General features: G+C 41.8%; 1 protein-coding gene across 2 annotated transcripts; it reads right to left on the reverse strand.

Annotated features, from left to right (window-relative positions):
* Positions 1 to 15,066: 15,066 nt before the first annotated feature.
* Positions 15,067 to 26,643, reverse strand: zdhhc1 (zinc finger DHHC-type containing 1). 2 transcript variants are annotated; one of them, XM_057857949.1, is made up of 9 exons: positions 26,453 to 26,643; positions 23,234 to 23,455; positions 22,960 to 23,150; positions 22,793 to 22,894; positions 22,600 to 22,712; positions 22,401 to 22,529; positions 19,116 to 19,222; positions 15,940 to 16,034; positions 15,067 to 15,867 (listed from the first exon to the last, which is right to left on the reverse strand). In XM_057857949.1, exons 1-9 carry the CDS (start codon positions 26,489 to 26,491, stop codon positions 15,639 to 15,641), a joined length of 1,227 nt encoding a protein of 408 aa, XP_057713932.1. In that variant the 5' UTR covers positions 26,492 to 26,643; the 3' UTR covers positions 15,067 to 15,638. The 2 variants fall into 2 exon arrangements, with proteins under 2 accessions (XP_057713932.1, XP_057714014.1); XM_057858031.1 differs by having other exon boundaries at positions 15,688 to 15,867; positions 22,401 to 22,542.
* Positions 26,644 to 27,821: the final 1,178 nt, after the last annotated feature.

Raw genomic sequence — 27,821 nt, forward strand, 5'->3', positions numbered from 1 at the left:
TACATGACAAAACAAGACATTTCATCTAATCTTGAACCATTTTCAGTCAATCAATGTCTTTATTTTCGATGTACAGTGATACCTCAGCTCACGAACATAATTGGTTCCCAGAAAGTGTGTGTAAGGCGAAAAGTTCGTCTTCCGAACATTTATTTCCCATAAGAAACCATTAAAATGAGAATAATCCGTTCCCAGGTCCCCATAAAACATAATTTTCTACTAAATAAGCCTTAAAACTACACAAAAATATACCTTATTTTATGTATAATAAATGTGCTATTGTATTATAATTAAAGAAATAAACTGTACTGTAGAATAAAGTCGTTTTATTTACCTTTGTGATGGTAGTTGATGGCTTGATGGAATGGAATGGGAGGAGGGAGGGAGGGAGGGAGTTACTGTTTGGAAGGAGAGTGTTACCGGCAAAGTGCGCAGTTAGCATAGACTCCAGCGCTGTGTCCCACACATGCTTTTAGTTGTTAATAAAAGTGCCCACAAAAAGCCATCCGACGCCTCTGGATGTTTGTATGCACGCCGCCACCTTTCTGGAGAGGAAATCGGGCGAACCGAAGACAAGCGACGACAACGAGCCAACGTGACTCGCCGGTCCACTTCTCACTACGGTGGGAAGCTGAAAGCACCGCCAATTACCAGTCGAGGGCGAATTGGTAACACGAGTCACCTTCCATAATGACTGTAGGTAACTCTTTTCCGGTCCCAAAATAGCAAAAGTACACTCAATATGGTCCGAAATGTCTATCAAACACAAACCACGTCCGCACTCAACAAAAGGGAGGGGACGAACTGGGACGCCGTGGGCGTGCGTCAGCTTCTCGTGGCGCTGTTCGACCGCGTGGTTTGGTTCGTCCGCCGAAAACTAGTTCGTCAGCAGAGACTATATGCTCGCGAATGTAATGTTCTTGAGGCTTGTTCGTGAGCTTAAGCGTTCATGAGCTGAGATATCATTGTATATTGTTGAAAACAGCCAACAATTGCATCTCAGATGTAACTAGAATTAAAAAAAAAAAAAGACTAATTCACTGCTTTCACTCAAAAAACTTTTAGATTAAAATATATATATATATATATATATATATATATCTTACCTAAAAATGCCGTTACGCTTGATAACACACATCACTTAAAAGTTAGTTTTTTTTCCCACGTGTTTCAATTGAAATTCTCTTGTGTCAAGCCATTTTTAAGTTCTAGTTAAGTTTTAAGTTAGTCTAAACTGTAAGTCCTGATAAGATTTTGAGTTTTTGCAGTGTTCAAAATAAATGTATGCTACAGGCTGTATTGGAGCACATTAGGGACCAGTGCTACTTGGTGTTTTATCCAGCAATGACTACTGAGCTAAAATTGATAGTTAGCATGATTAAGTTTTTATTTTACACCCTCATCACTCCTCAATGCTATGTTATGTTAAAGCCTGTATGTAAGACAAGTTAGCCACGCATCGACAGTGGTCATAATTAATTGAAACCTAGCCCTCCACAGGGCTAACGTTACGTGAGCTAGTAGCGACAATAACGTTAATCTTATTTATTAGCACTTAGCGCTCTTAATTAGCACTTAGCGCTCTACTGCTTTAAGATGGCGGCTGTTTACTAACGCTGCCCAGACGCGGCCGAGTCTGTCTTTTCGCATGTATCTGCAGAAATGTGAGGGGTGTACTCACTTTTGTCATACACTGCACTTATTGTCACTGGTTATTGCCTAGCATCTTCCAGGCATACAATTGGCTTATATTGTAACATGCACTTGTTACAGGTTTTGATGCATTATTAAAGATTTATGTTTGAATTTTGGGGGGCTTAGGGCATTGAAAAAACGTCTCTACTTACAGAATTTTGCAGTTATGAAACTTCTAAAACCAATTAAAATCGTAAGTGGAGATGCCACTGTACTACTTTTGTGTCCCTTAGTGCCCTGATTTCTCGAAACATCGCCATTTCGATATATTGTCACACCTCGAGTTGTAAATTTGAGCTAAGCGTCCAGTTTCTCCTCCTTTCAGATAGAGGACTAGCAGTTGAGAGAAATGGAATAAATTGGGGGCAAAGCAGTCCAAAACCTCAGCGAAAATGACTTTGCCTTTAATTAGCGCTTGAAAATGGAAACCTGTGTGTCTTAACGTCTGCCAGACCCATAGGCTTACTCACCGAACCCCCAGGTTAAGAACCACTAGGCAAAAGCGTAAGATACATGAGCGAGCGCACAGTCTAAATACAGTAGAAGGAAAAATCCCACACCCAAAACCACAATGACAGCCTGTCGACAAATACGACGCCGACATAAGACAATCCAGGAAAATGGAAGAGTTTCTTTTACGACAACAACGACAACAGAAAGAGCCGAACCCCAGCAGCAGTGTCGGCGGCTATCGGACGACCTTCCCGGTGTCCCATCACATTTTGCTACCCGTGGAAAATTGCTTGTGTTACGTCCATCATTTTCCGCTCTCTTTGTCAAATACATTGTTGACATTTCTGTGGCTTAGCCTCAATTTGTACTCCGACTTGTACTCCGACGTGCGGCGTTTTAAGATCAAGATCGTGGCTGCACGTGAGGTCTTTTCAATTTAAATGATTATTCCTAATCCACAGTTATATATGCATTTTAAAACTGCGGTCTACTTGGAAAGACCAAGTCAGGCTAGAATACAGTGGGGCAAATAAGTATTTGGTCAACCACCAATTGTGCAAGTTCTGCCACTTGAAAATTTGAGAGAGGCCTGTAATTGTCAACATGGGTAAACCTCAACCATGACAGACAGAATGTGGAAAAAAAAAAACGGAAAATCACATTGCTTGATTTTTAAAGAATTTATTTCCAAATTAGAGTGGAAAAGAAGTATTTGGTCACCAACAAACAACCAAGATTTCTGGCTGTCAAAGAGGTCTAACGAGGCTCCACTCGTTACCTGTATTAATGGCACCTTTTTTTTTAACTCATTATCGGTATAAAAGACACTGGTCCAAAACCTCAGTCAGTCACACTCCAAACTCCACTATGGCCAAGACCAAAGAGCTGTCAAAGGACACCAGAGACAAAATTGTAGACCTGCACCAGGCTGGGAAGACTGAATCTGCAATTGGTAAAACGCTTGGTGTAAAGAAATCAACCAATTATTAGAAAATGGAAGACATACAAGACCACCGATAATCTCCCTCGACCTGGAGCTCCATGCAAGATCTCACCCCGTGGCGTCAATAATGATAAGAACGGTGAGCAAAAATCCCAGAACCACACGGGGGGACCTAGCGGCTGACCTACAGAGAGCTGGGACCACAGTAACAAAGGCTACAATCACTAACACAATGCGCCACCAGGGACACAAATCCTGCACTGCCAGACGTGTACCCCCGCTGAACAAAGTACACGTCCAGGCCCGTCTGCGGTTCGCTAGAGAGCATTTGGATGATCCAGAAGGGGACTGGGAGAATGTGTTATGGTCAGATCAGGGGTCGCGTTAACCGAATATTTTCCATCGTTGACCGTTTTTTTAAAACGGTGACGGAAAGAACTGAAGTCCATCTGTCATTTTGACAGGTTGCAATTCACTCCCCAGACCACAGGGTGGCGAGTGAGCATATTAATTAGCTATTGTTTCTCTTGATGCATGACGTCGTTGGCCTTACTCGGAAAAATGTCAAGGCAACCGAGTGTCCGAACTAAGGCTACATTCATACTACTTTCCAGACTGTCGGGCGGTCTGTACTGTCCAGTCCCGCAAATCGGATTTAATGCAGCAATTACGTCATCAAAAAGCGAGAGACGGTACGGTAGTTACGGTAGCGATGCAGCTGTACGTTATTAGCGCCTAGCTTGCCTTGAACACTGCTTTTTAGGAAGGGTCGGACTTGACAACAGTCATGAAAAAATAAAAATAGGTTTGAGGATAAGCCTGAGAATGATCGGTTTTCTCTCTGCTCCATATAAGCAATATTTCAACATTGCTTACACGGCCGAGAGTCGGGGCAAACTGCTCATATGTGTGTGTAACATGCACGAACAGTGCGTGCATGCTATTGATCCATATACTTTGAATATAAGCCTAAACGGGGATTATATATGCCTGAGAAGCATCAAAACAAATGACCATACAATCACACATGCTGGCTGTCATCCGTCATTCCAGGGATATCATATTTTGCTTATTAAAAAGAGGACACAAATAACAGGCATAAATAATCCCTGTATAGGCTTATATTCAAAGTATATGGCTCGATAGCATGCACGCACTGTTCGTGCATGTCACACACACACGTACGAGCAGTTTGCCCCGACTCTCGGCAGTGTAAGCAATGGTGAAATATTGCTTATATGGGGCAGAGAGAAAACCGATCATTCTCAGGCTTATCCTCAAACCTATTTTGATTTTTTTATGACTGTTGTCAAGTCCGACCCTTCCTAAAAAGCCGTGTTCAAGGCAAGCTAGGCGCTAATAACGCACAGCTGCTTGATGTGTGATGGCGCAGTGCGGATTCTCTGTTAAGCTTGTTCGGACAGAATATTAATTAAAGATGAATGAAAACTAAATATTATTGAATATGTCATTATTATCATTTTAAAAATTTAAGTGACGGGTAAAAATAGATTATGACCGGATTTTTATGACCCTGTCAGTCAAAATGACAGACAACGAAAAAGTCTAGCTCAACCTCTGAGTCCGATAAAACCAAAATAGAACTTTTTTGGTAGAAACACAGGTTCTCGTGTTTGGAGGATAGGCATGTGCCGGTATGAGATTTTCACGGTACGATAACCGTGAGCAAAAATACCGCGGTTTCACGGTATCACATTATTGCAATTATAGCTCCAAAATTTTGAGATGTATAGGTTTAAAAAAAAAAAATTTTAATCCATTGAACAGGATTTTTTCAAAACATATTTGCAAATTGGAACATGAATATAATGTGAAAATAAATAAATTAAGAAAAAATAACAAATATTATATAAAATTCAAATAAATAGAACCTAGACTATACCCACAGCCACAGCTCAAGTTGCTCAATATTAGAGTAAGAACAAAATAATTGCTATAAAAAGTAAAAACACTTCTAAATAAAATTAAAAATATATACTGTATGACTTTTTTTTTGAGGGGGGAAGCTCAAGTGAAGTTTCGCAATTTTCAGCCACTGTGTCAACTCTAGTCTAGATGATGCCATGCCTTTGTGTTAAAAAGAACAAAGAATTCATAAGTTAATAAGTTAGTTAAAAATGCATAAGTTAGTTTTATAAATTAGTTAAAATGTAAATATTGTTGAGGAAAAGGTTTCATCTAAAAAAAAAAAAAAAAAGGAGTGAGACCTCCTCTCTCAATTAGCGATCTTTCACGCGATTCTTTTTCATTCCCCCCTTCATTCAAGCTTTTCTCTCACGCAGCGGCTGTGAGACATAAAAGAAGCTGCTCTCCCAGTTTAGCCTAGGCTAACATTCGTCTTTGTAAGTTTTAGTTAGTTTGTATATTGAATTTGAAAGGAAAATGTGTGTTTTGTTTTGGCGAACTTTTTAATGGTGCTACTGCTATCCTGTTGAACCTAATCACACGTGGAAAAATACAATTGCACAACGTTTTAAATGTATTTATTTGTATATTTCACCACGATTTGAGAGCTCAATAAATTGAAGAAAAGTACGCCTTGTGTTTGGAGGATTTGTTTTTGGGTTTGCTGGCTGTTTAGTGACACTCACGGCAACAAACGGGAAGGGGTGAGCGGTGCCGCACCAAGCCACTTCGGCTGCATTTTGGTACATGAAAAATAGCGAATACCGTACTAAGGTATGACGGAAAATTTTAGTGCTTTTGAAACCGCGACGTTTTCACACCACGGTAAACCGTGAAACCGGTAACCGGCACATGTCTATTGGAGGAGAAAGAATACTGAATTGCATCCGAAGAACACCATACCCACTGTGAAGATGTGGGTGGAAACATCATGCTTTGGGGCTGTTTTTCTGCAAAGGGACCAGGACGACTGACCTGTGTAAAGGAAAGAATGAATGGGGCCATGTATCGAGAGATTTTGAGTCAAAATCTCCTTCCATCAGCAAGGGCATTGAAGATGAGACGTGGCTGGGTCTTTCAGCATGACAATGATCCCAAACACACAGCCAGGGCAACAAAGGAGTGGCTTCGTAGGAAGCAATTCAACGTCTTGGAGTGGCCTAGCCAGTCTCCAGATCTCAACCCCATAGAAAATCTGTGGAGGGAGTTGAAAGTCCGTGTTGCCCAACGACAGCCCCAAAACATTATTGCTCTAGAGGAGATCTGCGTGGAGGAATGGGCCAAAATACCAGCAACAGTGTGTGAAAAGCTTGTGAAGAGTTACAGAAAACGTTTGGCCTCCGTTATTGCCAACAAAAGGTACATAACAAAGTATTGAGATGAACTTTTGGTATTGAAAAAAAATTATTTTCCACCATGATTTGCAAATAAATTCTTTAAAAATCAAACAATGTGATTTTCTGGTTTTTTTTCCCCACATTCTGTCTCTCATGGTTGAGGTTTACCCATGTTGACAATTACAGGCCTCTGCAAATCTTTTCAAGTAGGATAACTAACCCCGGGGTTACGCCGGACCCAATTTTGACTTGACGACGCCTGTGTCTCGTCTTCTTTTTTTTTTTTTGTGATGCACGCTTTTATTTTGGCGCAGGAATCTAGAGCAGGTTGTACTTCCACGCGTGAGAGCATTTACACACCCGCCCACCCCACACACGGCAGTGACGGCATGCGCACACATGAGGAAGCAGCTGAGTGGCAGAGGTGACAGCCTACGCGCACATTTGTTGCTTATGAAACATCCACAATTGACGGTTGCGTATGACTCCTTTTGTACTGTTTATTGTCAATTAAGGTGATTGTTTTTGATGACGTCCGGACGCTAATTGATACACGCTAATCGTTTGTTATTGCCGTTTCAGCAGCTACTCGTAAATTGCTGTTGTTGAAGATGAGACGGATTTAATTTCATTTTATTTCAGTTTCATTCTGCAAGTGTTGACATCATGAGCAGCTGAATAAAGTCAGCAAACCACACGGACGTCTGACATGGTCATTTTGGAGCTTAGCTCGCAGTCTAGCTAGGACTTGGCCCCAACGTCCTGGCGAGGACAGTACAATGAGGTGTAATACATATTTTTTGATAGTTTTTCTTTTATTTAGAGGGTGTTTTAAGTATGTAAAGGGTTAATTCCGATTTACGCGGAAATTCAGGTTACATCGCCAGCGCAGGAACGGAGCTCGTTCGTAAACTAGGGACTACTTCTATATTAATCAGATGTAGGAATTCATTTATGAAATGAGGCAAAATGACAGTCATATTAGCAATTTAAGAGGACTTTTATCTTGTAATGCCAAATCAATTTTGGATTACAATTAGGGGTGGGAACTTGAGATGTCCCGATCAATCGGCATCCCGACCGATCGTGTCGCATCACGTCATTTTCAAAGTATCGGAATTGGCAAAAAAATATCGGCCATGCCTTTTTTAAATATATGGCGGAAAACACAGACAAGACTGAAAAAGCAGTTTCTGCTCTTGCACTCCTCTTTAAAAAAAAAACGGCTGTATTCTAAGCCAAAACAACTGTTGTGTTTGATAGAACTTTATGTCTATATGCTGCCATAGCAGATTCATGGCGCATTAAGCCCCCGAACTATTTTTAATTTGTCCGTTTTACCCTGAAAACCCCCGTTTACAGACGTCGCGCAACCGCTTTTGTTTCAACCTAGCCATAAAAAGAAGGTAAGTAATTATATTTATTATTCAAAATGTCTGTCATTTTTAGCTTAGAATCATTAATTGATGTCTAAATTTTAGTTTAAAAAAAAAAAACGACTTAAAAAAATTATTCACTCGCATATTTTCAACTTTTAAACGAATTTAGTCACAATGAAAAATTTGGTGTCTGTAAAAAAGTCACGGATATCTACCTCATAACTATTGCTTGATTGTATTTTTTTTTGTTACTGTCGCATTTTCCCCGATGTTAGATGATAATCGATCCAAACAATTTTTTTTTTTGAAATAACGTTTAAAAGGGTAACCACATGAAAATGAAAATTTCAACCACTCTCGCCTCCAATTGGGTTTTGCTGTTTAAAAAAAAAAAACAAAAAAAATTAAATGCCTTCCTGTTCAAAATTTTTGTTCCCCCAGAAAATTGAGATTTTAAGCTTTCCAATTACGTATCACACACGCATTTCGGACAATTTTGAAAGTTGGCCAAATTGAGGGTCTCAGAGCGGAACTTCAAAGTCACCTGAGTGTTTTCCGCCATATTTATATATTTTAATTAAATCGTTTTCTAATTCTATTTAACGTAACAGACATAATATGTTACACTCATTCAGAGTCTTTAGTTTAGGCTTAAGGTAGGGTTATCAAATTTATCCCGATAACGGCGGTAATTAATTTTTTAAAAACGTATCACGTTAAAATATTTAAAGCAATTAATGCATGCGTTGCACGACCCACTCACGCATTGTCGCGCGCAATCTGTAATGGCGCAGTTTTACCTATATTGAGAGATAAAAGGCAGCATAAAATGAGTAGAGTGAATTTTGGCAGCCTTTGGAGCCTTTTTTTTAATTGGCTAAAGCCTTACAATCCCTCTCCCTATGATTAGAAATATCATGGGAAGCAATGTGGGGAAGCAAGGTAGCAATTGATCTTTCTCTTAACACCTTATGTTATTTCCCAACGCAGAGAAGATATATCAATTGGTAGAACTACACACAGTCATGGTTGCATTTCCCATCATGCATTTGGCCATGGCTACAGTATCATTTACTGAGAGCTCAACAAATACACCAGATGGCAATATTTAGTCACAATATACAAAGTCACAAGTCTTTCTATCCGTGGATCCCTCTCACAGAAAGAATGTTAATAATGTAAATGCCATCTTGAGGATTTATTGTCATAATAAACAAATACAGTACTTATGTACTGTATGTTGAATGTATATATTCGTCCGAGTTTTATTCATTTTTTTCTTAATGCATTGCCAAAATGTATATGATCGGGAAAAATTATCGGGAATGAATCGGTAGCAAAAAAAGGCAATCGGATTGGGAAGTATCGGGATTGGCAGATACTCAAACTAAAACGATCGGGATCGGATCGGGAGCAAAAAAACATGATCGGAACAACCCTAGTGGGAACCTTTTAGTATGTCACGATATGATACAAAGCTCACGATAAAGATGTCATAATACGGCGATAAAACGATTATCGATACGTTGTTTAGGAAATCATTCTACAAAACAACTAATAAACAGAAAAACAAGCCGTCTTCATCCTTCTGTTGTACGTTTAGTAGACGTCAATCCATTTAAACTGGGAGGGTGGCAGCGAATGAACCCCCTCTCGTCAAACGGGCCCCTCCCACTTCTACGGGTGTCAATGGCAGCCAATGCTAAGCAACGAGGTAAGTTTGGGCCATTTCAGGTCATTACTTGTAGATTTTCAGTCACTTCCTGCACATTGGCCATAGAAATATTTGCAATGTTGTACATCGTTCAAGTCGTACAAACCGTTTTAAATGTTTACACTTGAATGTTTATTGTTGACGAGATTTTTATCTACTTAATGTCATTTGTATTTCATGCATTCATTCAGGTTTTCTAATTCTAAAAGTCAGCTTTGGTGAATTTATCGTCATTTATCATTATCTACTCAATTTACTATGATAAGTACTTGAGCTGGGAATCTTTGGGCACCTAACGATTCGATTATAAAACGACTACTGATGCACCCCCCTCTTTTTTTTTTTTTTTTTAAATGTTTTGTACATTAGTTCCAAAATTGTTCAAAAATCCTCTCAGGCTAAACCAAACTACTATTTCAGTGTCAAGTTAGCATATAACAGTAAACAAATATTCAAAAATAACAGTAAATAAAATACTCCAGTCCCCATTCTTTATCAGCAGCTTTAAACTACATTCAATTGACTTAATGTTGTGAATCAACTGTTACAGTTGTTAAAATTGCTCTCGTTATTCCATAATTTCCCTTCTATCTACTTTTGTCAAAGTTTTAAAACTATTTCATCATTTAAAGATAGATTCAAGACAAGATTCTGCCGATTTAGGAGTATTTTAGATAAAACGTTAATTAGGTTTGCTACAACCGAGCCTTCTAGAGAAGTCACTGCTTCAGTACTGCTTTAAGATGGCGGCTGTTTATTGCTAACGCCGGAAAGTCTTGTCATTTCGCATCTCGGTTCAATAATACATGTTCTAACCCCACCCTCGTCTGTCATTTTGCATCTCGTTCTACATATATATGATATCTACTGTAGCCGTATGTTTGTAGCAACTAGCAACCGTGCGTTGTTTGTAGCGGCTGTCGGCCGCAGTCAGGTATGATTTTTTTTTTTAATCTAGCGGCATGAGTTAAACATGATATTTACTCTCTGTCCGTTCCTCATTGCGTCCCAAAGACCGCGCTGACGGTGTTTTACTTCCGTTTCACCTGGTGTAACTCAATCGGAATTTGGATGTTTGTGAATCGTTCTCGAATCTTCCACGGCCGAATCGCAAATAATCTAAGAATCGGAAATTTCGCACGCCTCTAATAAGTACACAAAACCATATCGCCCAGCCCAATCAGATGTATCTTTTCCTTATATTTTCACACCCCTAATTACAACTTTAGTTTGAGTCGTTCTTAGATAGTTTATTCAATATTATTTTTAAATAGAGGGACTTTCACTCTGAAGCCACCGGGTTGCATTACCGTAATGCACTTCAGTCATTGAAATAGGTGGGGGCTAGCTTGGCTTAATTAGCTTAGTTTGATTATGTTCGCTAGTTTAATGTCTTTCATCGGTTCCCTATCAAATAAATCCTCAATGCATTGATAGATTTAGGATTCTATTCATTTGAGGGTCCAGCTGTCATTGATAAATGCGCATTGAAGTGCAAAAGCGGACTAAGCGATAAAAAGCAACTATAGGAAAAAGCTTGGCTAGCAAAATCTGACAGAAGAGCGGTCGCCATGGAGACACGAGCACGTGCCGCCAGCTGGCCGTCAAGCTATTGTGACGTCACGTTCAGCAAACAAAACCCGCCGAGAAAGAAAGTTCTCGAATGACCTCGTCATTTTTCTTTCTTATAGGTCGGAGAGAGACTAGACGAGCGTACACGGACGGCGACGACGTACCTTCGCCCAAAAGCGGCGTCTCGTCTTCTTTTCCCTTTCTTTCTCGTCTTCGTCGTCAATGAGCGGAAACGTTGACTCGACGCGTCCCGCCGTCGTCGGTACATACGGGCAGGGCAGCTCCACTTCAACTTTCAAGTGGCTTTTTCCATGGGAAAGGGAAAAAAATTCTTGGCGCCAGTGGAACTTGTCATTTCCGGTGGCTTCCGCTGATGCCTTCACGGACTGCTGGCATGCTGGGGAAAAAAACAAACACGCGTGCGGGACGATCAGGTGACAAATAATGAGCACCGTTTGCCAGATTGGGCGGGAGAAACAAGCAATGGGCGGTTTTGGAAGAAACCACTTTGATATGTTTTTATTTTGATTTTTTTCATATGTAAACATAAAAAAGACCAGGTAAACGGAAAATACATGTGAGGCAAATACATATTGGAGCATTTTCGCCACCCAAGACTCACTTTTGCGTTGTCAACAGTTTAGTAAATGGAGCGTTTAATGTGAGCCCCATCTGTTGGAGAAACGAAGTTCTCAAATTCGTTCCATGCGGTCGTCAGCATGACATATGTTCAAAAAAATTCAGTGGATACCCCATTTAACCGTGAGATTGTGATTTAGACAATTAAAGCTGACCTTTTAAGTGTGTGTCATTGCTTTGTCTGTGAATGTGTTGTGTTCAAAACAGTATTTGGAATACATGACAGTGCTACAAGCGTGTTAAGTGGCTAGTGCTAGATGTTACACAGTGAATCTGTAATTTAAATCTATTACAGTACAGTTTATAGTATATTTCCGGGTCACACAGTCGATTTTAAGCATTTAAGTATACTTTCCTGGTGATTTTGGGGCATTTTTGGGTCACTTTCTGCACATTTTGGGGTATCCCAAAGTCACTTCCTGTACCTTTTGGATAATTTTCTTTTATTTTAGGGCATTTCTGGATCACTTCCTGGTCATTTTGCTGATTTTGGTGGTTTTCTGGGTAACTTCCTGTTGGTTTTGTGGCATTTTTGGGTAACTTTCTGTACATTTTGTGGTATCTCAATATCACTTCCTGTATGCTTTGGATTATTTCCTTTTAATTTTAGAGCATTTCCGGGTCACTTCCTGTTGATTATAAGCATGTACAGATCACTTCCTGTTGATTTGGGTCACTTTATGTTGGTTTTGGAGCATTTTTGCGTCACTCTGTACCTATTGGATCATTTCTTTTTTATTTTAGGGCTTTACCGGTTCACTTCCTGTTGATTCTAAGCATTTACGAATCACTTCCTGTTGATTTTGAGTCACTTCCTGTTGATTTTGGGGCATTTTTTGGTTACTTTTTCTACCTCATTGTCATTTCCTTCACCTTTTGATTCATTTCCTTTTGATTTTAGCGCATTTCGGTTCACTTCCTTTTCATTGGCCACTTCCTGTTGATTTTACACATTTACAGATCACTTCCAGTTGATTTTTGGTCACTTCCTATTGATTTCTGAGCATTTTTGGGTCATTCTCTGTAGATTTTGGGGGATCTCAATCTCACCTCCTGTACCTTTTGGACCATTTCCTGTGGATTCTAGGGCATTTTCGGATCACTTCCTGTTCATTGGACACTTCCTGTTATTTTTAACCATTTATGGATCACTTATTGTTGATTTTGGGTCACTTCCTGTTGGCAACGGAGCATTTTTGGATCACTTTCTGTACATTTTGGGGTATCTCAAGGTCATTTCCTGTAATTTTTTTGATCATTTTCTTTTATTTTAGGGCATTTCCAGGTTACTTCCTGTTGATTTTAAGCATTTACAGATCACTTCCTGTTGATTTTTGGTCACTTCATGTTGGTTTCAGGGCATTTTTGTGTTAATTTCTGTACATTTTGGGGTATCTCATTGTCACTTCCAGAGGCGTCGCGTCCCATTAGGCAAACCAGGCAATTGCCTACGGCCCCCCCAGCCAGCAGGGGCCCACAGACGGCCAACAGATTTAGCACACGCAGCTTTAGCCAGTGAAAGCCCTGTGTCTGAGTTCCCTGAAGGGGCCCCTTCACTCGCGCTACAGCCCCCCCCCCCCCCCCCCCCCCACGTGACTCTGAGTGAGAGGCGATTTGGCTTTTTTAAAAATTGCCGTATATCCAAAATTAAGAGAATTTATCCTTCTGGAAGTGACAAAAGAAAGAATAAAAAAAGCAGAAGAGGAGAAAAGGAAGCCAGACAGTGGTGAGTGTACAACGTTACTGTAGTTTTATGTCTAATGTAGTAGAAGCCGGGCACTTTGAGTGTCCTAAAAAGCAATCTATGAGACCGTGGCGTTATTATACTTTTATTAAATATGCTATTGCTCCAAGTCCAACTGTCCCCCTTACTTGCACACGCTCAAAGGGCCCCATGTTGCTTGTTGCCTGGGGCCCCCGGGGACCCTTCTTGTGGTTTTTGGATCATTTCCCTTAGACTTGAGGGCATTTTGGGCCACTTCCTGTTCATTGGTCACTTCCTGTTGATTTTAAGCATTTGCTGATCACTTCCTGTTGATTTTGGGTCACTTCATGTTGATTTTGGTGGATTCCTGGGTAACTGGGTTTTTTGGGGGGGCGGGGGGGGGGGTCATTTCCTGTTGTCTCAGTAGCATTTTTTTGGTCACTCTTGGTACATTTTGGGCATCTTAATGTCACTTCTCATATCTTTTGCATCATTTCTTTTTCTTTTAGGGCTTTACTGGTTCACTTCCTGTTTATTGGTAATTTCCTGTTGATTCTAAGCATTTATGAATCACTTCCTGTTGATTTTGAGTCAGTTCCTGTTGACTTTGGGGCATTTTTTTGGTTACTTTTTCTACATTTTGGGGGTACCTCATTGTTATTTCCTTCAACTTTTGATTCACTTCCTTTTGATTTTAGCGCATTTCGGTTCGCTTCCTGTTCATTGACCACTTCCTGTTGATTTTACACATTTACAGATCACTTCCAGGTGATTTTCGGTCACTTCCTATTGATTTATGAGCATTTTTGGGTCATTCTCTGTACATTTTTTAGGTATGTCAATGTCACTTTGTGTACCTTTTGGATCATTTCCTGTGGATTATAGGGCATTTTCGGGTCACTTCCTGTTCATTGGACACTTCCTGTTATTTGAAGCATTTTTGATCACTTATTGTTGATTTTGGGTCACTTCCTGTTGGCAACAGAGCATTTTCGGGTCACTTTCTGTACAGTTTGGGGTATCTCAAGGTCGTTTCCTGTAATTTTTTTGGATCATTTTCTTTTATTTTAAGGCATTTCCAGGTTACTTCCTGTTGATTTTTGGTCACTTCATGTTGGTTTCAGGGCATTTTTGTGTTAACTTCTGTACATTTTTGGGGTATCTTATTGTCACTTCTTGTGGTTTTTGGATCATTTCCTTTAGACTTTAGGGCATTTTGGGCCATTTCCTCTTCATTGGTCACTTCCTGTTGATTTTAAGCATTTACTGATCACTTCCTGTTGATTTTGGGTCACTTTCTGTACATTTTGGGGTATCTCAAGGTCGTTTCCTGTAATTTTTTGGATCATTTTCTTCCATTTTAGGGCATTTCCAGGTTACTTGCTGTTGATTTTTGGTCACTTCATGTTGGTTTGAGGGCATTTTTGTGTTAATTTCTGTACATTTTGGGGTATCTTTTTGTGGTTTTTGGTTCATTTCCGTTAGACATTAAGACATTTTGGGCCACTTCCTGTTGATTTTAACCATTTACTGATCAATTCCTGCTAATTTTGGGTCACTTCATGTTGATTTTGGTGGATTTCTGGGTAACTTCCTGTTTTTTTTGGGTGGGGGGTCATTTCCTGTTGTCTTCTGTTGTTTGGGCACTCTGGGTACATTTTGGGTATCTTAATGTCACTTCTCATATCTTTTGGATCATTTCCTTTTATTTTTTTATTTTGGGGGGGGGGGGGGGGGGCATTTACGGGTCACTTCCTGTGGATTTTGGTACCAACCGGTTGGTTCTTTTTCATACTGTTAGTGTACAACTACTATATGTGAATGAGTTAAATGTAATTAAAGTGTGATGGTGATTTTCTCTTGCTTGTAAAAAATCTGAATAATCAAGTGAGTCTGCCATTTTGTATTGGCAGAGTTTGAATTTTCTCACAGCAACGTTGCGATTCGCCGACAAGTCTGTGACATTTGAGGCCTCGCCATTTTTCAGAACACGGCTTTGACGCACCTCCGCTTCATTTGGTCGAATCGGATTCCAGCAGGGAGGCTCGAGCGTACCGTCTCTACTGTTCGGACGGCGACGACAGGGTGGAATGTTGTCAAGGTTTCCACACTGGAAGTCTGATTTTCCGCTTTTTTCAGCCCCCGAAAACACCGATAAGGCTCCCTGGATAAGTTTTTACGTTTTCGTCCTCGTTATCATAGTCGTGTACGCTCCGTAAAACATTGCAGGTGACCACACGAACTCATAACTTGAGGTCCATCATCTGTGGGAGGCTCAGGAACCCGCCAACGGGAAAGAAGGCTGGCGGCGAGACCGCGAGCCCAGCCGGGCCAGCGCCAATACGGGGACCTCCTCCAGAGACTCGGCAGAGTCCGAGCAGTACTCGGCGGGAGGCGCGGCGGCCCGGACGACCCCCTGGTGGGCGCTCTGACGCGTTGTCCTTTTCTTCTCGGACGTCGGCGCGTTAATGGCGGGCAGGGCTCGGAGCTCCGGAAGCGACGACCTGCCCGAAACGTCTGGCTGTCAAATGGCGTCGGTTTCGCGGCGTCGAGGAAAGTTAGGAAGGATGGCTTACCGTGCGACGGCGACGCCCGGGCCTGGACTTTCCATCGGACTCGCGCTCAGACTTCCTCCCGGACTTCCCCTCGGACTTTCCTGCCGCTCGGCTTCCTAAACATAGATTTAAGGCCATTGTTAGCAAAATGCCTATATAAGAGGTTCAAATTTTCTTCTGCTACTACTTTTTATAAGACTGACCACTAGGTGGTGCAAAATCACAATAAACAAAGATCATCACTTAAACAGTAAACGTAACAGATATGCGATTATGTTGGCTGTATATCGTTATATCGGCCGATCTTGAAAAAAGGCCATTTGTTGGTCGTCCTTTATAAGAAAAAAAATCACACCCAAACAGTTAACATAACAGTTATCTTATAATATTGACCGATATCGGGCGATCTGGAAAGAAGTCCATATATTGGGCCAATATAGTAGCTAGCCAACATATCGGTCGACCTTTATGAGAAAGATTAGCATCCAAGCAGTTAATTTAAGATCTTCTATTATAGCGGCTATACATTAGCTGATGGCCGATCTTGAAAAAAGTTCATATATCGGCCCGATATATCGGTCATACTTTTATTCTTAAAAAAAAGATCACCCCAAACAGTGATCAAAACAGTTATAATATCGTCCGATATCAGGCGATCTTGAAAATAGTCCACATATTAGCCTGATATAGTAGCTAGCTAACATATCAGTGGACCTTTTTGAGAAAGATTAGCACCCAGCAGCTAATATACTGTAAGATCTTGTATTATATCGACTATATATTGGTTGATGGATGATCGTAAAAAAAAAAAAAGAAAAAAAAAAAAGCCCGACGTATCGGCTGACCGATATATCGGTTGAACTTTTATTCTTAAGGATCACCCAAACTGTAATCATAACAGTTATCATATAATTTCGACCGATATCGGGCAATCTTGGAAAATGTCCATATATCGGCCCGATATAGTAGCTAGCTAACATATCGGTCGACCTTTACGAGAAAGATTAGCATCCAAGCAGCTAATTTAACATCTTTTATTATCTCGGCGATATGTTAGCTGATGGCCGAGCTTGAAAAAAGTCCATATCATCGTTGAACTTTTATTCTTGAAATAAGATCACCCAACCTGTGATCAAAAACAGTTATCGTACAATATCGACAGATACCGGTCAATCTTGAAAAAAATAGGTCGACCTTCATGAGAAAGATTAGCATCCAAGCAGCTAATCTACCGTAAGATCTTCTATTATATTGGCTGTATATTAGCTGATGGCCGATTTGACAAAAAAAAGTCCATATATCGGCCAGTCAAACTTTTATTCTTGAGAATAATCACCCAAACTGTGATCAAAAGAGTTATATTATCGACCGAAATCAGGTCATCTTGAAAAAACTCAATTTATTGGCCTGACATAGTAGCTAGCTAACATATTGTTTGATCTTTACGAGAAAGATTAGCATCCAAGCCGCTAATTTAAGATCTTCTATTATATCGCCGATATATTGGCTGATGGCTGATCTTGAATAAAGTCAATTTATCGGCCCGATATTGTAGCTAGCTAACATATCGATCAACCTTTATGAGAAAGATTAGTATCCAAGCAGCTAATATACCGTAAGATCAATTATATCAGCTTTATATTGGCTGATGGATGATCGTAAAAAAAGCTCAACATATTGGCTGATATATCGGTTGAATTTTTATTCTTAAGTATCACCCAAACTGTGATCATAACAGTTATCATAATATCGACCGATATCGGGAGATCTTGGAAAAAGTCCCTATATCGGCCCGATATAGGAGCTAGCTAACATATCGGTCGACCTTTACGAGAAAGATTAGCATCCAAGCAGCTAATTTAACATCTTCTATTATCCCGGCGATATATTAGCTGATGGCCGACCTTGAAAAAAAGTCCATATATCCCGACCAATATATCGGTCGAACTTTTAGTCTTGAAGAAAGATCACCCAAACTGTGATCAAAACAGTTATCTTACAATATCGACCGATATCGGGCAATCTTGATACCTTTATCAGAAAGATTAGCGTCCATGCAGCTAATTTACTGTAAAATCTTCTATTATACCGATTATATATTCGCTGATGGATGATCGTGAAAAAAGTCCATATATCAGCCCGACATATATAACTTTTATTCTGAAAGATCACCCAAACAGTAACCATAACAGTTATCTTATAATATCGACCGATATCGGCTAATTTAGACTTTCTATTATATCGGCTATATATTGGCTGATGGTCGATCTTGAAAGAGAGTCCATATATCGGCCCGGTATATCGGTGGAGATTTTATTCTTGAAGAAAGATCACCCAATTGGTAAGCATAACAGTATAATATCGACCAATATCGATCTTCAAAATAGTCAACTTTTTAGCCAGATATAGTAGCTAGCTAACACATTGATCAACCTTTATGAGAAAGATTAGCATTCTTATATCCGCTATATATTGGCCGATCTTATAAAAGTCAACATATCGGCCCGATGTAGCGGTTGACCGATATATCGGTCGACCCTTAAGATTAAACCGTTTTTTCGCGACGGGGAACTAAAATGCTTATTGTACGTGTCAGGTGTTAGCTTGCGTCTTAGCGATGTTTGGGTCGTGTCACTGCGCTGCTCAGGATTAGGATGAGCGTCACTTCAGGCTTGCTAGTTTTGAAACACATGGTCAGATATGGTGTCTTATCATGTAATGTAGCCGTTTTTAACAGGTTTTGATCAAAAAGCGGGGCTGGTTGACCTCAGATGGAGCTAAAAAATTACTGTAAATATCTCAAAAATGATAGCAGAACAAAAGGAACACTTTACAGCCCAAGTGATTGACATCATTTTTCAATAAATTTGCGTCTGATGGGGGGCTAACTTCACGGAAGCCGTCTAGCTTTCTAGTTCTGTTAACGGAACGCTCACGCAGCAACAAGAGAATAGCGCGCCTGCCCTACTGATAGCATGCTAGCAGTAACATGATCTGGGTACAACGTCATCTTCTGTTTTTTTCCTGAGCAGCTGAAAATGGAAGATTTTCGTATTTCGTAGCACCTTAAAGCTACTTCAATGTACACGCTAGCTTTGTTGACGAGAATGTTCTGTTTATGGATTGGCACTGACCCAAAATGGCTGACAAGTCATTATCTAATTGTATATGCTACAACAGGGGGACGGGCGCCTCACCTGGGGAGGGACAGCTCGCTCGGCGTCCTCCGGGCTCGTCTTTCGTCTCCCTTCCTGGCGGTGGCGCTGACGCACGATGTACTCGTACGTGCTCAACCTGTTCCACACTAAAAGCGCAAATTTTTTAAATAAAAATCAAATGGAATTCAAGATTCAAACCCGTCAATTTGCTATGAAATATATTATCATTCCAGTATTTTGTTCTGTCTGCATTTTCATTGGTAACTCCATTTACGGAGGCGGAACTTATGCATTCGTTTGTAAGTTGGCGTTCAAGATAATCCTACCTGTCTTTGTTCTTCAGTTTTCAAACTGCTAGGATGTTTGCTATATGAAACGGAAGAGGCGACGTTCACGCACGGGTCAAAGGTCAGAAAAGGAATTTCCCAGTAACTTGAGAATGCAAAATAAAAGGATTATCGTCAAACTGGCCAGATGGGCTATGTTATGAAACGGAAGAGGCAATTCCATCTGGGGCCACGGGTCAAAGGTCACGCAGGTCAGAAAAGGAATTTTACGAGAATAAAAAATGAACGAATTATCCTCATACTGGCAGGTTATGTTTGTATTATGTAACGGAACAGGTGATTCCAATTAGGGTGACAGGTCAAAGGTCACGCAAATACAAAAGGAATTTGACGAGATTGAAAAATACAGGGAGTACTGTCAAACTGGCAAGATGCGCTACGTATTATGAAACGGGAGAGGCGATTCCATTTGGGGTCACGGGTCAAAGATCATGCAAGTCAAAAAAGGAATATGACGAGAATGGAAAATAAAGGGATGATCAAAATGGTGAGATGGCTACGTATTGTGAAATAGAAGAGGCTATTTCATTTGGGATCAATGGTCAAAAGGTAACATGGGTAAAAAAAAATGTTAGATGTTTGCAGTGATTCCATTTGGGTTAAGGAGGTCAAATGTCATACAGGTATGAAAAGGTATTTTTCCAAGACCGAGAATGAAAAATAAAAGGAATTATCATCAAATTGACAGGATGTGTATCTTAAAACAGAAACTCCATTTGGGGTCATAGGTCAAAGGTCATGCATGTCAGTAAAGGAATTTGATGAAAACGAAAAATAAAGGGATTATCGTCCAAATGGTGTGATGGACTACGTACTATGAAATAGATGAGGCGATTCCATTTGGGGATACTGGTCAAAAGGTAACGTAGGTAAAAAAAGATGTTTGCAGGGATTCCATTTGAGCAAAGGAGGTCAAAGGTCATACAGGTATGAAAAGGTATTTTCTGAGACCGAGAATAAAAAATAAAATGGATTATCATCAAACTGACAGGATGTGTTTGTATTTCAAAACGGAAACTCCATTTGGGGTCACAGGTCAAAGGTCATACAGGTCAGTAAAAGGATTTCATGAGAACGAAAAATAAAGATATCGTCAAACTGGCCGGATGGGCTATGAATTATGAAACGGAAGAGGCAATTCAGTTTGGGGCCAAAGAGTCAAAGGTCATGCAGGTCAGAAAAGGAATTTGGCGAGAACGAAAAATAAAGATATCGTTGGGTTCCTTGGTCAAAGGTCAGGAAAGGAATTTCCCGATAACCCGAGAATGCAAAATAAAAGTGATTATCATCAAACTAGCAGAATGTGTTTTGCATTATGAAACGGAATATTCGATTTGGGGTCACGGGTCATAGGTCAGAATAAGAATTTCCCAGTAACTTGAGAATGCAAAATGAGAGGATTATCGTCAAACTGGCCAGATGGGCTATGTTATGAAACGGAAGAGGCAATTCCATCTGGGGTCACGGGTCAAAGGTCACGCAGGTCAGAAAAGGAATTTGGTGAAAACAAAAGGTAAAGGAACTATCGTCGAACTGGCAGGATATGCTTGTATTATGTAACGGAAGAGGTGATTCCATTTAGGGTCACGGGTCAAAAGTTACTTAAATCAGAAAACAAATTTGAATAGAATGAAAAACAAAGGGCGTATTGTCAAACTGGTGAGATGTGTTAGGTATGAAACTAAAGGGCGATTCCATTTGGGGTCACGTGTCAGAGGTCACGAAGTCAGAAAAGGAATTTGACGAGAATGAAAAATAAAGGAATTATCATCATACTGGCAGGTTATGTTTGTATTATGTGAGAACAGGTATGTACAGAACAGGTGATTCCAATTAGGGTCACGGGTCGAAGGTCACGCAAATCACAAAAGGAATTTGACGACATTGAAAAATAAAGGGAGTACTGTCAAACTAGCAAGATGCGCTACGTAGTCTGAAACGGGAGAGGCGATTCCGTTTAGGGTCACAGGTCAAAGGTCATGCAAGTCAGAAAAGGAATATGACGAGAACGGAAGATAAAGGGATTATCAAAATGGTGAGATGGGCTACGTATTATGAAATAGAAGAGGCTATTTCATTTGGGATCACTGGTCAAAAGGTAACATAGGTAAAAAAAAAATGTTAAAAAGGTCATACAGGTATGAAAAGGTATTTTTCCGAGACCATGAATAAAAAATAAAAGGGATTATCCTTAACCTGACAGGATATGTTTGTATTTCAAAACAGATACCCACTTTAGGGTCACAGCTCAAAGGTCACGCAAGGAATTTGATGAGCACAAAAAGTAAAGGGATGAGCTACCAATTATGAAATGGAAGAGGCGATTCCATTTGGGGTCAAAGGTCAGAAAAGGAATTTCTCGATAACTCGAGAATGTAAAATAAAAGTGATTATCATCAAACTAGCAAAATGTGTTTTGTATTATGAAACGGAAAAAGTGATTCCATTTGGGGCCAAAGAGTCAAAGGTCAGGTCAGAAAAAGAATTTGGCGAAAAAGAAAAATAAAAATATCGTCAAACCGGCAGGATTGACATTATGAAACGGAAGAGGCCATTCCATTTGGGGTCGTGGCTCAAAGGTCACAAGGTCATAAATGTTAGAAGAGTAATTTCCCGATTCCTTGAGAATGGAAAATAAAGGGTTTATAGTCAAACTAGCAGAATGTCTTTGTAGTATGCAACGGAAGAGGTGATTCCATTTGGGGTCATGGGTCAAAGGTCACGCATATCAGAAAATGAATTTGACAGGGATTATTGTCAAAATGGTGAGACAGGCTCTGTATTAGGAAACGGAGGAGCCACCCTCCCATTTCAAACTGATTGGACGTCGTCTATTTTTGAAAGGTGAAACACCGAAAGAGTTCAACTTTTGACTTGTGAGTTCAAAGGTCAACGGGCTCAATTGAATTTGTATGTTTGCAAAATGTATCTCAATAAAGAATGTTTGTAAGAGCTGAAAGGTGAGATTGGGACTCACTGAGGTAAAAGTGGAAGGCCAGCAGGTGGCAGAGGAGCACGGCGGCGAGCGACGCCAGCGCCACGGTGACGCCGGCTAGTGCCGGCACGGCGGCGGGCGCGCTTTCGGGCCACTTCGTCTGGTTGAACGCTGCACGGGTGGACTAGAAAGCTTAGGTTGGGCGAGCGATGGGCGACCCCAGGTCGTGCCGTTTGCTCACCCCGCCAGTGACGTTCGTCGGGCTCCCGGAAAAAGGCCATCAGAACGTAGGAAGAGACGGTCAGCAGGACGCACGCTCCCAACACGGCCGATGCCACGCTATACAGGAACAACCTGGGTACATTCACGTACGTTACATTTTACTCCTGAAATAAGCAACCGGGAAGTGAGGCGGAATGGCGTAGTCCATTGACCTGTAGTTCCTGCTCCCCACGCAGTTGTTGAGCCACCGACAGTGATGATCGAAGTCGGCCACGCATTTGTTGCACGCGCTGCAGTGTTTCGACTTGGGCCCCCTGAAAGACACGCACGTGTGTTCACGCTTAAGCCGACGGCGTCGGGTGGCGGGCGAGCGACTCACACGTCCACCCGGCAGAGGTAGCAGTGGCAGTTCTCGATGACGCGGGGTCGTCCGACCGAGGCGCGGTCCCGGGAGAAAGGCGGCGGAGGCTCCATGCCCGGCCCCTTGGCTCGGACGTTGCGGTCGGCCGGGTCCACGCTGACCGCCAGGACGTGGGCGCAAAGATGACACGCCAACATCACACCGGTGCACTGGCAGGCATCGGAAAGCTTGTCGACATTCGATCGTTTTTGACATTTAAAAATACAATATTGACTTATAAGGATAAGGATACGATGTAGCCGGCAGGCAGCCAGTGCGCTGGCAAGAGGGGCACCAGGACGCCAAGGCCCACTGCCGCAAAGTAGGCGTAGAGGAGCCAGGCCAGGAGCTGCAAGGGATGAGGAGGCCAGCTCCAACCGTTGGTGCGGGAACACGCTCGCCGACCGCCGTCGAATGACCGCTTCGGGCTTAGGTCGCGCGGGGGCTCCATCCGCCCGCCCGCCCGCCTCGGGCCCTACAATCAAGAGTGACCCTTGAGTCACTTCCATTTCAGAAACCCAAAATCAACAGGAGGAGACCCGTCAAAGCCCCATTATCGCCAGAAAGTAACCTGAAAATCCCCCCAAAATCAACAGGAGGTGAGCTGTAAATGCCCCGATATCAATAGGAAATAGTCCGTAAATGCCTCAAAAACAGGAAGTGACCCACCAATGGCCCAAAATCAACAGGAAGTAACTCATAAATGTCCCAAAATCAACAGGAAGTGACCCATTAACGCCCCCAAAATGTACAGGAAGTGACCCGTAAATGGCCCCTCGATGAACAGGAAGTGACCTGTAAATGGCCCCTAGATGAACAGGAAGTGACCTGTAAATGCTACAGACAAAATCAACAGGAAGTGAACCGTTAATGCCCTGAAAATAACCAGGAAGTAACCTGTAAATGGCCTCAAAATCAATAGGAAGTGACCCGCAAATACTCCCAAAATCAACAGGAAGTGACCCGTAAATGACCCCAAAATCAACAGGAAGTGACCCGTAAATGACCCCCAAATCAACAGGAAGTGACCCGTTAATGCCCCAAAATCAACAGGAAGTGACCCGTAAATACTCCCAAAACGAACAGGAATTGACCTGTAAATGCCCCCAAAATCAACAGGAATTGACCCGCAAATGACCCCAAATCGACAGGAAGTGACCAGTCAATGGCCTCAAAATCAACACGAAGTGACCTGTTAATGCCCCAAAATCAACAGGAAGTGACCCATAAATACTCCCAAAACGAACAGGAATTGACCTGTAAATGCCCCCAAAATCAACAGGAATTGACCTGTAAATGCCCGCAAAACGAACAGGAAGTGACCTGCAAATACTCCCAAGATCAACAGGAAGTGACCCGTAAATGGCCTCAAAATCAACAGGAAGTGACCCGTAAATACTCCCAAAATTTACAGGAATTGTCCTGTAAATGCCCCCAAAATCAACAGGAATTGACCTGTAAATGCCCCCAAAATCAACAGGAAGTGACCCGCAAATTACCCCAAATCGACAGGAAGTGACCAGTCAATACCCCAAAATCACAATCAACAGGAAGTGACGCGTAAATGCCCCAAAATCAACAGGGAGTGAGCGGTAAATGTCCCGATATCAATAAGAAATGGCCCGTTAATGCGCCAAAAACAGGAAGTGACCCAAAAATGCCCCAAAATCAACAGAAAGTGACCCGTAAATGGCCTCAAAATCAACAGGAAGTGACCCGTTAAAGCCCTGAAAATAATCGGGAAGTGACCTGTAAATGGCTTCAAAATCAATAGGAAGTGACCCGCAAATACTCCCAAAATCAACAGGAAATGACCCGTAAATGACCCCAAAATCAACAAGAAGTGACCCGTAAATAATCCAAAATCAACAGGAAGTGACCCGTAAATACTCCCAAAATCAACAGGAAGTGTCCCATAAATGGCCACAAAATCAACAGGAAGTGACTCGTTAATGCTCCAAAATCAACAGGAATTGACCTTTGAATGCCCCCAAAATCAACAGGAATTGACCTTTAAATGCCCCCAAAATCAACAGGAAGTGACCCGCTAATGACCCCAAATCGACAGGAAGTGACCAGTCAATACACCAAAATCACAATCAACAGGAAAAGACGCGTAAATGCCCCAAAATCAACAGGAAGTGAGCGGTAAATGTCCTGATATCAATATGAAGTGGCCCGTTAATGCTCCAAAAACAGGAAGTGACCCAAAAATGCCCAAAACTTAACAGGAAGTGACCCGTAAATGTCCCCAAAACAAACAGGAAGTGGCCCGTAAATGCCTCGAAAAAGGGAAGGGACTAGTAAATGCCCCCAAAACAGGTAGTGACCCATCAATGCCCCCAAAATCAGCAGGAAGTGACCCATAAATGTCCCCAAATCAACAGCAAGTGGCCCATGAATACCCCCAAAAAATGAAGTGACCCACAAAACCCCAAAATCAATAGAAAGTGACCTGTCAATGCCCTAAAATCAATAGGAGGTGACCCGTAAATGCCCCAAAATCAACAGGTGGCCTGTAAATGAACCGAAAACAGGAAATTACCCGTAAATGCCCCAAAAATCAACAGGAGGTGACCCGTCAATGTCCCCAGAATTAACAGGAAGTGACCTGCAAATGGACCGATATCAATAGGAAGTGACCCGTCAATGCCCAAAAATCAACAGTAAGTGACCTGTCAATGCCCCAAAATCAAAATCAACAGGAAGTGACTCGTAAATGCACCCAAAATCAACAGGACGTGACCTGTAAATACCCCAAAATCAACAGGAAGTGGCCCATAAATGCCCCGAAAGTCAAGTGAACCACAAATCCCAAAATCAATAGGAAGTGACCAGTGAATGCCCCCAAATCAATAGGAAGTGTCCCGTAAATGTCCCCAGAAACAACAGGAAGCAACCCGTAAAAAGCCCAAAATCAACAGGAAGTGACCTGTCAATAGAGGAAAAGGAAGTGACTGAACAGCAAATGCCCCAAAATGAACTCATTGGCTGCCACTGACGGCCATAGATATCCAATCCGTTTGAAGGGGGATGAATGGCAGTCGTCATTTGCCCCCACTGAGTCACCTCCATGTCACTTTCTGTTGATTTTTCCCTCAATGGCATATCACACGTATAGAGCTAGATGCGTCACGCTCGCTATGAGCCAATCGGGACGACCCTTATCACTCGCCAGCCATATTGTGTCAGTGTCATTCTATAACTCTTAACAGGTCAGTGCATTACATTAAAAGGAAATCATAACTAGCTTGTTTTTCCAACAGATTTGGAATGAAAAAATTTTTTTTTCCCATCCTTAACGGCCTCGCAGTGTGAGTGTGGCTCCTGAGCTTACGTATTTATTGAATTATTTGCAGACTTGACCACTCAAGACCGTCGGACGGTGCGCGTTCATTTGTTTGTAGCGACGTACGAAAACTGACGGGTGATGATGTCGGAAAGACGAACGTGACGGTCGCTCGTTGCTCACCCGTTTAGCACACGCGAACTCGAGCGGCTCCCGTCTCATCCGGCGGCGGAGCTCGTCAGGGCTTTTCCCGACGACCACGTCATAGCGGTCGGACACGCGTTGGCGAACGAGTCCGTAGTCAGGTGGATGGAGGGCTGCTTAGCTAGCGGGCTAACCTCCTCCAGCTGAGATACGAGCTAGCGGCCGGTGGCCAGATATCATATCCAGTATGAATCTAGATGTATTGTGCAAACTGTAAGCCAATGGGACGCGCGTCGTTATTTGTTGGCCACTTTGTGCCGGGGGCGTTAACTCAAGTCTAGAATGTCACATTATTGTCAAAGGGGCGAGTACTGTCAAATAGTAAATATAAAATGCGCCATTTTCAAACGCCTTCTTGTTAATGTCCGGATTAACGGTAGACTTCAAATTAATGATAGTTTTTTTTCAACATCTGGCCTTATTCATGGCCACGTTTGTACAATTTGTTCTTAACAAAACCATTTTAGTGGTGAAACAACCGACTCTGCCTTTACACATCTAGCCTTAAATTTATGATATCATATCAATAGTAGTGTTTCTTATTCTTCACGCATCAACTCAAGTCAGGGGCGGAACAAATGTGAAAAGGACCCGGGTGCGGTGAGCATAAACGAGAACCCCCTCGATCGTCCAACAGCAGGGGGTGCTAGCGGACAATTACTCGTGGGCTCAACCTCCGGACAACCAGCCAATCAGGGGAGGGGCCAGAGATATTTTAGGATTTTTACTCACAATATAATTTATGATACGATATTACAGCTCCTCACATCATTTTAGCTTTTTTGCCCAGCCAAGCCCACTTTACGTCCACAAACCTGCAACAACTCCCTAAGCTCCGCCCCTCTTTGTAATACACAATGCTATAGGCTTTAAGTGGCTTGTCCTATATGTTGGTGAGTAAATCTGGATTGTTATGTTTTAGAAGTATTACAGTAAAGTAGAGCTGTCCCGACTAGTCGACGTCATCGATGACGTGAATCCGTCGACGAGCACAACATCCCGTCGACGGTTAATGAAGGGTTAAAAAAATATATGCGTGGAAAGTTAGAATGTCGGATGCTCTGTTTGCAAGCGGGGAAAGCGCCACAAAGCCAAAAGAAGCGCACCAGTGTCCAAAACATTGACTTATTTCAAAGAAACAAAGGAGAGTACACTCTTCTGTCCTGTCTCTTCAGTGCCAAGCTTGGCTGCACGTCGGCCGTGAATAAACACCTTAAGCGCCATCACGCAGTTTGTAATTTTTTTTTTTCATTTTTTGTCCACCAGAGGGTGCTGTCGCCTTACTAAATAATAATGTTTCATTGACAATGGGCCTATAAGTGCTATTAGTATTGTTCTCAATGCTAAT

This window comes from Corythoichthys intestinalis, chromosome 1, assembly GCF_030265065.1.
Source record: "Corythoichthys intestinalis isolate RoL2023-P3 chromosome 1, ASM3026506v1, whole genome shotgun sequence".
NCBI lineage: Eukaryota > Metazoa > Chordata > Actinopteri > Syngnathiformes > Syngnathidae > Corythoichthys > Corythoichthys intestinalis.

What these genes read in the sequence shown, in the direction of transcription:
- zdhhc1 (XM_057857949.1), bottom strand. Translation starts at nt 26,491, where the DNA reads ATGAGACGGGAGCCGCTCGAGTTCGCGTGTGCTAAACGG. An exon ending in GTGGGGAGCAGGAACTACAG is followed by an intron (nt 22,713 to 22,792) that starts GTCAATGGACTA and finishes GAATGTACCCAG; the next exon opens with GTTGTTCCTGTATAGCGTGG. An exon ending in AGCGAGCTGTCCCTCCCCAG is followed by an intron (nt 16,035 to 19,115) that starts GTGAGGCGCCCG and finishes ATCTATGTTTAG; the next exon opens with GAAGCCGAGCGGCAGGAAAG.